Genomic DNA, 16,602 nt, shown 5'->3' with positions numbered 1-16,602 from the left:
CCCAGTTTGAGAAACATGGGCTAAATGAAAAATATTCTTTGTACATTTGTAAGCGCTGAAGAGACATGATAAAAACAGTATTTATGAAAAATTGCTCTTAAAGCTGTATGCAAGAATAATTGGAAAAGAAATAGGAGATACAATATTCAAAAAGGGAATAGATGAAGGAAGGTAAAGTCTAGCAAAGGGGCAGATTGATGCTCACCTGATCCAGCATTTTTGCCATCTCCTCCAATGAGTGGGACTGTAATGGCTGCAGGGCTCCCATCTGCAGGCAAAGTAGTATACACCATGGGCAGTGACTGCACCATCACTGGGATGGCCTTCAGGCTACCCATCTTATTTGGCAGATTGACTGAGGGGATGCTGTGAATCACATGTAAGATCTGCTGACCACCAGTGCCCTGAGAGGAGGCCAGGATAGAGCCTGGGGTCAGAACAGTAGGGATGTTTGCTGAAGTGCCTGTGTCTGATGTTGAAGTGGATACTACAAGTGTCTGGGAAGCAGACTGTGGCTTGGGAGGACGTATTGGAGCTTGCAGCATACTGGCAGGCTGAAGAGGAGACTTTGGCTTGTGAAAGGAGAGGTCAACTGGCTCCACCTGGGGCAGGTTGAAATCATTAGCCAGAAGTTCTTCTGGGGGCTCAATCTTGATGTCATTTAACAGTGCTGGGTTCTCCATGGGGTTGGCATCCAGGAGTGGTGGAGATGTCATATTACCTCTGTCTGCTGCCTTAAGGGAATCTCTAATTTTAACAGGGCCAGTGACCTAAAATAAATACATAAACAAATGAGAGGTGCAAACAGTGAGTGTTAGTACTCTGAAGAAGAGAGATGTGAGCAATGAAAGAAAGAAATCTCTATTCTGTTGTCATGGACAGAATATACAGGGAGTTGAGAAAAATTAGGCAAGAGGAAAAAGTAAAACAAGAGTAAAGAGGAAAAAAGAGGGAAACTTTATTGAGTACCAGCATCAGGCACTGTATAAGGCAATTAATACAAATTATTTCATTTAAACTTTACAATAATTCTGCAAGATTAATTAGAATCAACACACCTGAGTATCCACTATTAGTACTGTGTCAAGCCCAGTGAGGGCACAAATGAATAAGGTATATCCACGAAGTACATACTAACATACCAACTACAATGATAGAATAATATGAGTAGCTTATAAGTCATACCATAATAAGTGATGCAGTAGATATGCAAGCAAGGTATTTTAGAAAAAGAAAAAGGAATGATTCATTCTGTCTAGAAGATCAGGGAAGGTTTCAAGGAGGAAGTGATATTTCAGATGAGTCTTAGAGAATTAATAGAAGTTCTGTAAGAAGAGAAAGGGTAAAAAAAAATTTCCATCTACAGAGACATACCAACAGACAATATGCTTAGGTAGTAATGATGCAGTACAGTCAGTTTTATTAAATGCAAAATATATCTGTGCAACTTTTAAATTTAAAAATACCAATTAAGGGACTTCCCTGGTGGTCCAGTGGTTAAGACTCTGTGCTTCCAATGCAGGGGGCACAGGTTTGATTCCTGGTCGGGGAACTAAGATACCACATGCAGTGTGGCCAAAAAATAAATACTAATTAAATGATCACTTTATAGGTAATATATAAAATAACATAAAACCTCAACCTAATAACAATTTTTCTGAGTTGAATGAATTCAAAGATCAAGGATATCCCCAATTAAAAAATGGGTAGATGGGAACAATCACCAACAGGAAGACATTGGAACTCACCAAAAAAGATACCCCACATCCAAAGACAAAGGAGAAGTCCCGGTGAGACAGTAGGAGGGGCACAATCACAATAAAATCAAATCCAATAGTTGCTTGATAGGTGACTAACAAACCAGAGAACATTTATACCACAGAAGTCCACCCACTGGAATGGAGGTTCTGAGCCCATGTCAGGCTTCCCAACCTGGGGGTCTGGCAAGAGGAGGAGGACTTCCTAGAGAATCAGACTTTGAAGGCTAGTGGGATTTGATTGCAGAACTTTGACAGGACTGGGGGAAAGAGAGACTCCACTCTTGGAGGGCACACACAGGGTGGTGTGTGCATTGTGACCCAAAAAAGGGAGCAGTGATGCCATGGGAGAGAGAACCAGACCTGCCTGCTAGTGCTAGAGGCAGGGGGTGGCTGTGTCTCACCGTGAGGACAAGGACACTGGCAGCAGAAGTTCTGGGAAATACTCCTTGGTGTGAGCCCTCACAGGGTCCGCCATTAGCCCCAACAAAGAGTCCGGGTAGGCTCCAGTGTTTGGTTGCCTCAGGCCAAACAACCAACAGGGAGGGAATCTAGCCCCACCCATCATCAGACAAGTACAATAACGTTTTACTGAGCTCTGCCTACCAGAGCAACAGCCAGCTCTACCCACCATCAGTCCCTTCCATCAGGAAATTTGCACAAGCCTCTTAGATAGCCTCACCCACCAGAGAGCAGACAGTGGAAGCAAAAAGAACTACAGTCCTACAGCCCGTGGAACAAAACCCACATTCACAGAAAGATAGACAAAATGAAAAGGCAGAGGACTATGTACCAGATGAAGAAACAATATAAAACCCCAGAAAAACAACTCAATGAAGTAGAGATAGGCAACCTTCCAGAAAAAGAATTCAGAATAATGATAGAGAAGATGATCCAGGACTGTGGAAAAAGAATGGAGGCAAAGATAGACAAGATGCAAGAAATGTTTAACAAAGAACTAGAAGAATTAAAGAACAAACAGAGATGAAAAATGCAATAACTGAAATGAAAAATACACTAGAAGGAATCAATAGCAGGATAACTGAGGCAGAAGAACGGATAATTGATGTGGAAGAGAGAATGGTGGAATTCACTGCTGAGGAACAGAATAAAGAAAAAAGAATGAAAATAAATGAAGACAGCCTAAGAGACCTCTGGGACAATATAAAATGCAACAACATTTGCATTATAAGGATCCCAGAAGGAGAAGAGACAGAGAAGGAACTGAGAAAATATTTGAAGAGATTATAGTCGAAAAGTTCCCTAATGTGGGAAGGAAATAGGCACACAAGTCCAGGAAGTGCACAGAGTCCCATACAGGATAAACCCAAGGAGAAACAAGCTGAGACACATAGTAATCAAATTGGCAAAAATTAAAGACAAAGAAAAATTATTGAAAGCAGAAAGGGAAAAATGACAAATAACATACAAGGGAACTCCCATAAGGTTAACATACAAGGGAATTCCCATAAGGTTAGCAGCTGATTTCTCAGAGGAAACTCTCCAAGCCAGAGGGAATGGCATGACATATTTAAAGTGATGAAAGGGAAGAAAGTACAACCAAGATTACTCTACCTGGCAAGGACCTCATTCAGATTTGATGGAGAAATCAAAAGCTTTACAGACAAGCAAAAACTAAGAGAATTCAGCACCACCAAACTATCTCTACAGCAAATGTTAAAGGAACTTCTCTAAGTGGGAAAGACAAGAGAAGAAAAGGATCTATAAAAACAAACCCAAAACAATTAAGAAAATGGTAATAGGAACATACATATCAATAATTACCTTAAACGTGAATGGATTAAATGCTCCAACCAAAAGACACAGGCTCATTGAATGGTTACAAAAGCAAGACCCATATATATACTGTCTACCAGAGACCCACTTCAGACCGAGCGACACATACAGACTGAAAGTGAGGGGATGGAAAAAGATATTCCATGTAAATATCAACAGAAACCTGGAAGCAATTCTCATATCAGACAAAATAGACTTTAAAGTAAAGAATGTTACAAGAGAAAAAGAAGGACACTACATAATCATCAAGGGAGCAATCCAAGAAAATATAACAAATATAAATATATATGCACCCAATATAGGAGCACATCAATACGTAAGGCAACTGCTAACAGCTATAAAAGAGGAAATCAACAATAACACAATAATAATGGGTGACTTTAACACCTAACTAACACCAATGGACAGATCACCCAAACAGAAAATTAATAAGGAAACATGAGATTTAAATGACACATAGACCCACTAGATTTAGTTGATATTAATAGGACATTCCATCCAAAAACAGCAGATTACATTTTCTTCTCAAGTGCACACAGAACATTCTCCAGGATATATCACATCTTGGGTTACAAATGAAACCACAGTAAATTTAAGAAAATTGAAATCATATCAAGCATCTGTTCTAACCACAACGCTATGAGATTAGAAATCAGTTACAGGGGAAAAAAACATAAAAAACACAAACACATGGAGTCTAAACAATATGTTACTAAATAACCAAGAGATCACTGAATAAATCAAAGAGGAAATCAAAAAATACCTAGAGACAACTGGCAACACAAGCACGACTATCCAAAACCTATGGGATGCAGAAAAAACAGTTCTAAGAGGGAAGATTATAGCAATACAAGCCTACCTCAAGAAACAAGAAAAATCTCAAATAAACAACCTAAACTTAAACCTAAAGGAACTAGAGAAAGAAGAACAAACAAAACCCAAAGTTAGCAGAAGGAAAGAAATCCTAAGGATCAGAGAGAAATAAATGAAATAGAAACAAAGAAAACAATATCAAAGATCAATAAAACTAAAAGCTGGTTCTTTGAGAAGATAAACCAATTGATAAACCATTAGTCAGACTCATCAAGAAAAAGAGGAAGAGGCTTTAAATCAATAAAATTAGAAATGAAAATAGAAGTTACAACAGACACCACAGAGATACAAAGCATCCTAAGAGACTACTACAAGTAAATCTATGCTAATAAAATGGACAACCAGGAAGAAATGGACAAATTCTTAGAAAGGTATAACCTTCCAAGACTGAACCAGGAAGAAATAGAAAATATGAATAGACCAATGACAAGTAATGAAATTGAACCTGTGATTAAAAATCTTCCAAAATATAAAACTCCAGGACCAGATGGCTTCACAGGTGAATTCTATCAAACACTTAGAGGAGGCCTAACACCCTTCCTTCTCAAACTCATCCAAAAAATTGCAGAGGAAGGAAAACTCCCAAACTGATTCTATGAAGCCACCATCACCCTGATACCAAAACCAGACAAAGATACTACAAAAAAAGAAAATTACAGACCAATATCACTGATGAATGTACATGCAAATATCCTCAACAAAATACTAGTAAACAGAATCCAACAGCACATTAAAAGGATGATACACCATGATCAAGTGAGATTTATCCCTGGTATGCAAGGATTCTTCAATATACACAAATCAATCAATGTGATACACCATATTAACAAACTGAAGAAGAAAAACCATATGATTATCTCAATAATTGCAGAAAAAGCTTTTGACAAAATTCAACACCCATTTATGGTAAAAACTCTCCAGAAAGTGGGCATAGAGGGAAATTACCTCTACAAATAAAGGCCATATACAACAAACCCACAGCAAAGTTCATTCTCAATGGTGAAAACCTGAAAGCATTTCCCCTAAGCTCAGGAATAAGACAAGGATGTCCACTCTCACCACTATTATTCAACATAGTTTTGGAAGTCCTAGCCATGGCAATCAGAGAAGAAAAAGAAATACAAATTGGAAAAGAAGAAGTAAAACTGTCACTCTTTGTAGATGACATACTATACATACAGAATCCTAAAGATGCCACCAGAAAACTAATAGAAGTAATCAATGAATTTGGTAAAGTTTCAGGATACAAAATTAATGAACAGAAGTCTCTTGCATTGCTATACATTAATGGTGAAAAATCTGAAAGAGAAATTAAGGAAACACTCCCATTTACCATTGCAACAAAAAGAATAAAATACCTAAGAATAAACCTACCTAGGAAGAAAAAAGACCTGCATGCAGAAAATTATGACACTGATGAAAGAAATTAAAGATGATACAAAGAGACGGAGTGATATACAATGTTCTTGGATTGGAAGAATCAATATTGTGAAAATGATTATACTACCCACAGCAATCTATAGATTCCATGCAATCCCTATCAAATTACCAATGGCATTTTTTAGAGAATTAGAACAAAAAAAACTTAAAATATTTATGGAGACACAATAGACCCCAAATAGCCAAAGAAGTCTTGAGGGAAAAAAAACGGAGCTGGAGGAATCAGACTCCCTGACTTCGGCCTATACTACAAAGCTACAGTAATCAAGACAATATGGTACTGGCAAAAAACCAGAAACATAGATCAATGGAACAGGATAGAAAGCCCAGAGATAAACCCATGCACCTATAGTCAACTAATCTATGACAAAGGAGTTAAAGATACACAATGGAGAAAAGACAGTCTCTTCAATAAGTGATGCTAGGAAAACTGTACAGCTACATGTAAAAGAATGAAATTAGAACACTCCCTAACACCATACACAAAAATTAACTCAAAATGGATTACAGACCTAAATGTAAGACCGGACACTATAAAACTCTTAGAGAAAAACACAGGAAAAAAAGTCTTTGACATAAATCACAGCAAGATCTTTTTTGATCTATGTCCTAGAGTAATGGAAATAAAACCAAACATAAACAGATGGGACCTAATGAAACTTAAAATCTGTTACAAAGCAAAGGAAACTACAAACAAGATGAAAAGACAACCCTCAGAATGGGAGAAAATATTTACCAATGAATCAACAGAAAAAGGATTAACCTCCAAAATATATGAACAGCTCATGCAGCTCAATATTAAGAAAAACAGAGAACCCAATCCAAAAATGGGCAGAATACCTAAATAGACATTTCTCCAAAGAAGACATACAGATGGCCAAGAAGCACATGACAAGCTGCTCAACATCACTAATTATTAGAGAAATGCAAATCAAAACTACAATGAGGTATCACCTCACACCAGTTAGAATGGGCATCATGAGAAAATCTACAAACAACAAATGCTGGAGAGGGTGTGGAGAAAAGGGAACCCTCTTGCACTGTTGGTAGGAATGTAAATTGATACAGCCACTATGGAGAACAGTATGGAGGTTCCTTAAAAAACTAAAAATAGAATTACCATATCACCCAGCAATCCCAGTACTGGACATATACCCTGAGAAAACCATAATTCAAAAACACACATGAACCCCAATGTTCATTGCAGCACTATTTACAATAGGCAGGTCATGGAAGCAACCTAAATGCCCATCGACAGATGAATGGATAAAGAAGTTGTGGTACATATATACAATGGAATATTACTCAGCCATATAAAGGAAAGAAATTGGGTCATTTGTAGAGACATGGATGAATCTAGAGACTGTCATACAGAGTGAAGTAAGTCAGAAAGAGCAAAACAGATATCGTATATTAACACATATATGTGGAACCTAGAAAAAATGGTACAGATGAACCGTGTTGCAGGGCAGAAATTGAGACACAGATGTAGAGGACAAATGTATGGACACCAAGGGGGGAAATCGGCGGGTGGGGTGGTGGTGCTGTGATGAATTGGGAGATTGGGATTGACATGTATTCACTGATGTGTATGAAATGGATAACTAATAAGAACCTGCTGTGTAAAAAAATAAATAAAATAAAATTTAAAAATTAAAAAAAATTGGGTAGAAGACGAATAGACATTGTCCAAAGAAGACATACAGATGGCCAACAAGCATATGAAGAGATGTTCAACATTGTTAATTTTCAGAGAAATGCAGATCAAAACAACAAAGAGATATCACCTCACACCTGTCAGAATGGCTATCATCAAAAAGTCTACAAATAACAAATGTTGGAGAGGATGTGGAGTAAAAGGAACCCTTCTGCACTGTTGGGAATATCAACTGGTGTAGCCACTATGGAAAACAGTATGGAGATTCCTCAAAAAGTTAAAAATACAACTATCATATGCTCCAGCAATTCCACTCCTGGATATGCATCAGGAAAAACAACAACAACAACCAAAAAAACACTAATTCAAAAAGATACATGCACCCCAATGTTCACAGCAGCACTATTCATAACAGTCAAATATGGAAGCAACCCATGTGCATCAATAGACGAATAGATAAAGAAGATGTGGTATACATATACATACATATATATATATACACATACATACACACACATATACACACAATGGAATATTACTCAGCCATAAAAAATGAAATTCTGCCTTTTGCAACAACTTGGATGGTCCTGGAGAATATTATGCTTAGTGAAATAAGTCAGACAGAAAGATACTGTATGATATCACTTATATAAGGAATCTAATATATAATACAGGGAATTCCCTGGTTGTCCGGTGGTTAGTACCCAGCACTTTCACTGCAGGTTCAATCGCTGGTCGGGGAAATAAGATCTTGCATGCTGCATGACACAGCCAAAAAAAATAATAATAATACTATCAAATGTATATGCAAAACAGAAACAGATTTACAGATATAGAAAAAAAACTAGTGGCTACCAAAGGGGAGTAGACAAATTAGGGGTAGGGGATTAAGAGATAAAAACTACTATGTATAAAATAGATAAGCAACGAGGATATATTGTATAGCACAGGGAATTATAGCTATTATTTTGTAATAACTTCTAATGGAGTATAATATGTAAAAATGCTGAATCACTATGCTGTACACCTGAAACTAATATAATATTGTAAGTCAACTATACTTCAATTAATAAAAAAAAGGTCAAGGATATTGTGGACTGTTTACTGCCCTTGCCAAGCAATATCTGGACCTTGAAGATGGCTTTGGAGATAGTGGTGCTACTTAGCCAGTAAACAAGCAAGACTCCATTCTCTATCAGGATCATACTGAGCTGTAGGAGTTCTGAATTATGAGAGATTTTCAGGAATGCAGCCCTTACACAAAATATGACTATGCTTTATTTTTGGAATATGAGGGAAAGTGAATTTCAAGGAAAGGCTGGGTGAGATAAAAGATAATTGTTTTGAGGAGGGGAGTGACATGGGCAGAGCTATTTCTGTGATATTTAACTAGCTCCTTAATGAAGGATAGATTAAAGAAGGAATAAGACAGGATTTAAAGAGGTCAAAATGGAAGCATAAGGAAAAATCTTGGTAAGACATTTATGAGACAATTGGATAAATTTGAATATTAACTGCATATTGGATGATATTAAAGAATTATTGGTAATTTTTAAAGTACTTAATCCATAATATCATTATCCACAATATCATTATCGAGTGGTATTATGGTTATGATTTAAAAATTTTAGATGAAAGATAATGTGGGCCTAAACTCAGAGAATGATGACGGGCAAGAATAGGCAGTGTTCTCTTGTTCTGACTTTCTTTAAAATACCCTTAGAGCATGCTGAGCATGAATAAACGCACCAAGAAGTATCCACGTTTTACTCACAGAATTTAGCAAGACAGCCATCTGCTTTCTCCCTCTGCTATGCTATGATATTTTTGGTTTCTCGATTTACAAGACCTCATCCCAACTCACGCCTTGTTTGTGGTCCACATATTGCTTCAATCTGCCCCTCTAAGACATGTCTTCTGTGATTTGTCCCACTGTTTGACATACTTCTAATGTAATCCATCCTTCATGGGTGGATTCACTCCATCCAGGTAAGGTGAGCAGTAGACTTCTGTTGGTGGGGAGGGGGAGGATGTGGAGAAGTTGTCAAGAATGGCTGTGCTGAGCTTAAAAATTCCTTCTCCTCTGAATCCCTCATATAAACTTAAGCTCCTATTTTTCCCATATTTCCTACTTGTCCCTTCACCTAACTAGCTCCCTTCCCAGATTAAAGAGGCAGACTCCCAGGAATATCTGGGATAACAGAGATTATCCTGATAACACTGAGAAATAGAGTTACAACAGAAAGCATAAGAAGAGGTTCGGTTGGGAATTCCCTGGTGGTCCAGTGTTTAGGACTTGGGGCTTTCACTGCTGTGGCCTGGCTTCAATCCCTGGTCAGGGAACTAAGATCCAGCAAGCAGTGGGGCATGGCCAAAAAAACAAAACAAAACAAAAAACAAAAACAAAAGAAGAGGTTAGGTATAATATTGTTTTTCTAGAAGTATATAGACTGTGGGTGCAGATATAGAAATAAACAGTCTGCCAGTATACATTAAGGAAAGATCTAGTTAAATTTTCAGGGACTTTCTGGACTCTCGGCTTTAGTCCCAGAAACCTAAGGAAGCTGAAGTTCTGAATGTTAAATATAAAATGGAGATTACTTTGGCAACCTCACTATCTTTTGCTAAATAGAGGCCATCTCCTAGACCTTGAGTGCTGCCCGGAATAATGTCATGGGTTCAAGGCCTTGTGATTAGCTAGTACTCAGTCCACAGTTATTCATTATATTGACAAACATATTATTCAGGAAAATCCAAAATGGAAACTGACTGATGAATGTATAGAACTTGAAGAACATATAGGCTATTCTTATTGCCTTGACGAGATAAGATGTTGCAGGGTCTTGCTTCAGCAAACCATCATGAGTTGTCCTTCTGTAGACCAAGTCTGCCCTGTGGTCTAACAAAAACCCTGTCCACAATAGGGCTTCAGTCATTACTCTTCTTCTGCCATCATCACAGGACTTTATATTTTTTTAAACATCTTTATTGGAGTACAATTGCTTTACAATGGTATGTTAGTTTCTGCTTTATAACAAAGTGAATCAGTTATTCGTATATATATGTTCCCATATCTCTTCCCTCTTGCGTCTTGCTCCCTCCCACCTGCCCTATCCCACCCCTCTAGGTGGTCACAAAGCACTGAGCTGATCTCCCTGTGCTATGCGGCTGCTTTCCACTAGCTATCTATTTTACGTTTGGTAGTGTATATATGTCCATGCCACTCTCTCACTTTGTCACAGCTTACTCTTCCCCCTCCCCATATCCTCAAGTCCATTCTCTAGTAGGTCTGTGTCTTTATTCCTGTCTTACCCCTAGGTTCTTCATGACCTTTTTTTTTTCTTAGATTCCATATATATGTGTTAGCATACAGTATTTGTTTTTCTCTTTCTGACTTACTTCACTCTGTATGACAGACTCTAGGTCCACATGACTTTAAAAGAAATGTTGGAAGACCAGTTGTTTGGGTTGTATTGTTTTAATGGTAACTTCCTCAAAGCATATCATCACATATTTCCTTCTGTCCATATCACTTTCAAGTGTACCTGTTATGCCTAAGTGAATCCAGCCTGTAGCAAGGATTCTCCAGCTTGTGAATACTGTATTCTGCATGTAGGCTCCCTCAAGAGAACAGACTGTGCTTGAAAGCGGCTCTCAAGGTTTACCTTACCATTTCTTGCTTTGTGACATGAAAACATAATAGGATAAGCATTCCATATCTATATTACTATAGTGAATGATTTTTGTGTGCACTGAGATTTCTCTTTTAATACGGTCAAAGTAATTTTAATAAGAATTTCAATATACTGTCTGAATTCTTTCATATTTTGAATATAGCTATCCTTACGGTTAAAGAAAAACATAGACTATCTGATTTACCTTCTCCTTTTACATAGCATACTATACTTGAAGGTTCTGAAAAAGGTATAACATAAGAAGTGAGTATGTCTTCAGCCCTAGACTTTCAGAGATTTTTAAGAATTCTCACTAAGATGGCTCACCATGGCTCCCCATTCCACTTTTCATTGAATACAATTACCACAGCTTTGAAAGCTCATCTGAGGATTGATCTAAAGCTGTGTCATCAGATTTTTCTCTTTAAATCAACTCTTTTAATTTTCAGTATTGTGTGATGACTTCAGGTTTCAAGTGTTCTGTCATCAGTCAGTACAGAACTCTCTCTCCCTCTTCAAAGAAAGAGAATACTTTACCCATTAGATATTTTAAAACTTCAGGCTGCAGCTTTCAAAGATTTCTGAGTATATGAAGGAGCTTAGGTATGGGAAAAATACAGAAACTTGGGGGTAATTTGCAGAGAAGTTTTAATTTCCACAGTCCTTCCTCTCAATTGTCCAGAATTCTAATCAGACTTTAAGGCAATTTGAGTTGACAAAAAAGAGTTATTTATTGATATATCACCACAGAGGTTGGATAAAGGCACCTACTGCCTTCAATTCTAGAAAGAAACCCAGAGAAAAGGTGGTTAATTTCACAATTACCTAAGCTCTTGAGCATTTGATGAAGATAGGTAGAAAGGCCTTGGGAGGTGGAGGGTCAGGGAAATCCATTGCTTAAAACAGCTCTGATTTAGAGCTTGAAAGTGGGAAGGCAAGGCTAGAAAGAAAATGAAAGAATAAAATACTCCAGACAGCACAGCAGGTGGAAAGGAGAGGAAGGAGTATTGTGATGGTAATAAGATAAAGCTCAGAGGGCTTCCCTGGTGGCACAGTGGTTAAGAATCCGCCTGCCAAGGTAGGGGACACAGGTTTGAGCCCTGGTCCAGGAAGATTCCACATGCCACGGAGCAACTAAGCCCGTGTGCCACAACTACTAAGCTTGTGCTCTAGAGCCCGCAAGACACAACTACTGAGCCCACGTGCCACAACTACTGAAGCCCATGCGCCTAGTGCCCATGCTCCACAACAAGAGAAGCCACCGCAATGAGAAGCCCATGCTCCGCAACGAAGAGTAGCCCCCACTTGCCGAGAAAAGCCTGCACACAGCAACGAAGACCCAACGCAGCCAAAAAAAAAAAAAAAAAAAAAAAAGATAAAGCTCAGGCTCGTCCCAAACAGAAAGAGGAAAGCTGCTCTTGTATACAGGTCTCTTCTAGCTTTGCTCTGGGTTTAGACTAATCATTTTCATGCCCAGGTACACATGTATGCACATATACACATATATGTGCACATTCATTGTTTAAATAAAAAGTCACTTTAACCCTCTGAATCTCCAGTCCTTCTCCAATAAGGACATCATGTGTTTGGGTATTAGAGAAAGGAGAGGTGGATGGAGTTGGATATTATTAGAAAGTTAGACCTCATCTAAACCTAGAGGGAATTCAAATTTTACTTCCCACCATCACAATAGCATCAGGAAATGAAGCACTATAAGACAAAAGAATTAATCAATTTGTACAAACTAATGAAGTAGGCAATCCTAAGGGACTGGGAAAAAGTATCAAGCATAGTAGCAGCTACATCCAGGCAAAATGAGGTCAGAAATGCATATATGTAGGTATATACATATGTATGCATGTATGCATATGTGTATTAGGTATTTGATAATAAGATGAAACATTTTTTCTTCCTCAGAGCATCTAAGATTGTTTTTGGTTGGTGCATAGATAAATTATTTTATTTAAATAGTTATATATTTATTTATTACATATTAGAAAAAGTATATACATAACAAATTGTAGTGGGCTGAATGGTGTTCCCCCAAAAGATATGTTCATGTCCTAATCCCCAGATTAGGGGATTCTCCTGGATTATTTGGGAAGGCTCTAAATTCAATAACAAATATCCTTATAAAAGACACACAACTACAAATAGAACTACCATATGACCCAGCAATCCCACTACTGGGCATATACCCTGAGAAAACCATAATTCAAAAAGAGTCATGTACCAAAATGTTCATTGCAGCTCTATTTACAATAGCCAGGAGATGGAAACAACCTAAGTGTCCATCATCAGATGAATGGATAAAGAAGATGTGGCACATATATACAATGGAATATTACTCAGCCATAAAAAGAAACGAAATTGAGCTATTTGTAATGAGGTGGATGGACCTAGAGTCTGTCATACAGAGTGAAGTAAGTCAGAAAGTGAAAGACGAATACCATATGCTAAAACATATATGTGGAATTTAAGGAAAAAAATTGTCATGAAGAACCTAGGGGTAAGATAGGAATAAAGACACAGACCTACTAGAGAATGGACTTGAGGATATGGGGAGGGGGAAGGGTAAGCTGTGACAAAGTGAGAGAGTGGCATGGACATATATACACTACCAAACGTAAAATAGATAGCTAGTGGGAAGCAGCCGCATAGCACAGGGAGATCAGCTCAGTGCTTTGTGACCACCTAGAGGGGTGGGATAGGGAGGGTGGGAGGGAGCAAGACGCAAGAGGGAAGAGATATGGGAACATATGTATATGTATAACTGATTCACTTTGTTATAAAGCAGAAACTAACACACCATTGTAAAGCAATTATACTCCAATAAAGATGTAAAAAAAAAAAAGACACACAGAGGAGACACACATAGAAACTCAGATAAGAAATCAATATGAAGAAGCATGCAGACATTGGAGTGCTGAGGCCACAAGTCAAAGAACATCTGCATCCACCAGAAGGTGTAAAAGGCAAGGAACGGATTCTTCCCTAGAGCCTTGGGATGGTTTGAGGCACTCAAAACACCTTGATTTTGAACCTCTGGCCTCTAGAACTGTAAATTTCTGTTGTTTTTAGCCACCCAATTTGCAGTAATTTGTTGTGGCAGCCCTAGGAAACTAATACCCCACATCAAACCCAAAATTCTCCAGACTGCTTAGGACAAAACTAATATAGGTATGTATTTATTTTTACTGATCTAATTTTTTAAGTAAGTAAATAATATTGATGATAAGGATATGGCAGAAATTGTGAAAGTGGTACACAAGTAACTGAAGTTTGGGAGACAAAGAATATCACTGTGTAGATGAGATATTTACATGAAGCTCTTGACAATTAGAAAACAAGTAATAAGCAGAGCCACATGAGTGACTGATACAGATAATTTAGCATTCCAGGAGTTCAGGGCACTAGAGATTAGTGAGAGTTGGGGTTATCAATGAAAGTTTTTTATGGAAGAGATGAAATTAGGATTTGGGTCCTACAGAAAGTGTGGGATTTGGTAAATTAAACAGGCTGAATGAAACACATTCCAGAAAGAAAGAATGGTATGGGAAAATGTGTCACTGAGAACCATTGAGAAATGAATGACCCATTTATGTAATATTATAGAAACATTGTTAATTTTCCTGGGTATATTAGTATTGATGTAATTATGTAGGAGAATGTCATTATTTGTAAGTGATGCATGATGAATTATTTAGGCTTGAAGTTTCTTGATGCAAGTTACTTTCAAAGGTAATAAGTGAGAAAGAGAGAGAGAGAGGGAGAGAATCACAGAGAGAGAGGCAGAGAAAGAGAGAGAATATATTCAACTATGTGAAAATATGTGCCAAAATGTTAACAATATTAAGTTGGAGGGGGGAAGATATGTATGATACAATATGAACCTTAAATATGCTCATACATTTTTTCCAAGAAATCCTACTTCTGGGAAATAATCAGAAACCATAAACAAAGGGCAGGTGACAAGCAAGTACTCATTCATTATATGGTATGGTGATGTAGGAATTCAAAGAAGTGAGAGCAGGATGTGTGTACTGAGCTAGACATCCATCCACCAATCCTACCTCATGACATAAACAAATCATGTAATGAACCAAACTAGGAGGCTTCTGCCCACTAAGATGTTGCCAGCATTGTACTGTTATAGAACACAAGCTCTGGGCCTGGGACATGGTTAGTGTTTTCTGGTCATGTACCACAAGTACCCTAGCTTTACTAAAAACAAGATATCTTGGAAATGGCAAGAAACAAACAAAACAAAAAATGCTTAGATTATCTACTATCCAGAATTTTCTATACATTGCACTAATTTCAAAGTGACCTCAAATTTTGGAACCTTACTCTACTTAACACATGGAAAAACATTTTTCGAATTGTATTTAGGTGTACTGAGATTTCAAAATGAGATAGCTATGCATGCTTGACAACATTTCACTGAATTTTTTTATTACAAGTTTAATCGATTTTTATCTAACACTTATACTCAGCTTCCTCTTAGTATTTACTACAACAAAGCACCAGCAACCAGCAGAAGTTTTGCAATAATTAGCAACTTTTGACGTGCTAATAGTTCCTAAATGGCAACAGCTACAAGTAAGGTAAATAAGACATTGCATTGGATTTAATGTCATTAAAACAGTATAAGGGCATCTCATCCATATGCACATGTAACAAACAAATTCAATTGTACACCAAAGGCAAAGCATTTAATGATTAAAAACATTTTTTTCCCTAAAATATGACCCCTAAATGTCAGCCAGATACTTTATCTGGTGACTTAAGTAAAGAAACAGATCAGTACTGGATACACAAAACTGTATGCTCAATTTTACAGGCAATTTAAGGGATTTTCAAGGATAATTTTGACTGTGTTTGGTTTTCACTTATGCAATAACATTAGAACTCAACCCTGAGCAAGATGGGACTTCAACATCTAACACAGAGTGCTTAGCTGTAAAAACCAGGTAATCTGTTTTGAATCCTTGTTCGGGAATGCCCAAGGTCACAACTTTCTTATCTGTAAAATGGGAACATTAAGAATACATATCTGTGATGGTTAATTTTATGTGTCAACTTGGCTGGGCCAGGTGCCCAGATATTTGGTCAAACATTATTCTGAATGTTTCTGTGAAGAAGTTTTTTTGGGTGAGATTAACGTTTAAATCATTGAATTTTGAATAAAGCAGATTACCCTCCATAATGTGGGTTGGCCTCATCCAATCACTTGAAGGCTTCAATAAACAAAGACTGATCTCCAAGGAAGAACAAATTCTTCCAACAGTCTGCCTTTGGACTAGAACTGTAAAACTTCTATGGCTCTCCAGCTCGGCAGCCTACCCCATCAGATTTTGGATACACTAGGATTCCATAATCATGTGAGCCCAATTTCTTAAAA

At 37.6% G+C, this 16,602-nt stretch overlaps 1 protein-coding gene across 3 annotated transcripts in view; it reads right to left on the bottom strand.

Annotated features, from left to right (window-relative positions):
* KLF8 (KLF transcription factor 8) overlaps window positions 1-16,602 on the bottom strand; it is a 71,622-nt gene that overhangs the window by 35,307 nt on the left and 19,713 nt on the right. For all 3 annotated transcript variants that reach the window (XM_049704628.1, XM_049704629.1, XM_049704627.1), the window contains one exon: window positions 206-770. In XM_049704628.1, coding sequence (XP_049560585.1) covers window positions 206-770 — 565 coding nt within the window. The remainder of the gene's footprint in view (window positions 1-205; window positions 771-16,602) is intronic.

The sequence above is a fragment of the Orcinus orca genome, chromosome X, assembly GCF_937001465.1.
Source record: "Orcinus orca chromosome X, mOrcOrc1.1, whole genome shotgun sequence".
NCBI classification, from domain to species: Eukaryota; Metazoa; Chordata; class Mammalia; order Artiodactyla; family Delphinidae; genus Orcinus; species Orcinus orca.
This window is presented reverse-complemented; position numbering and strand designations above follow the sequence as displayed.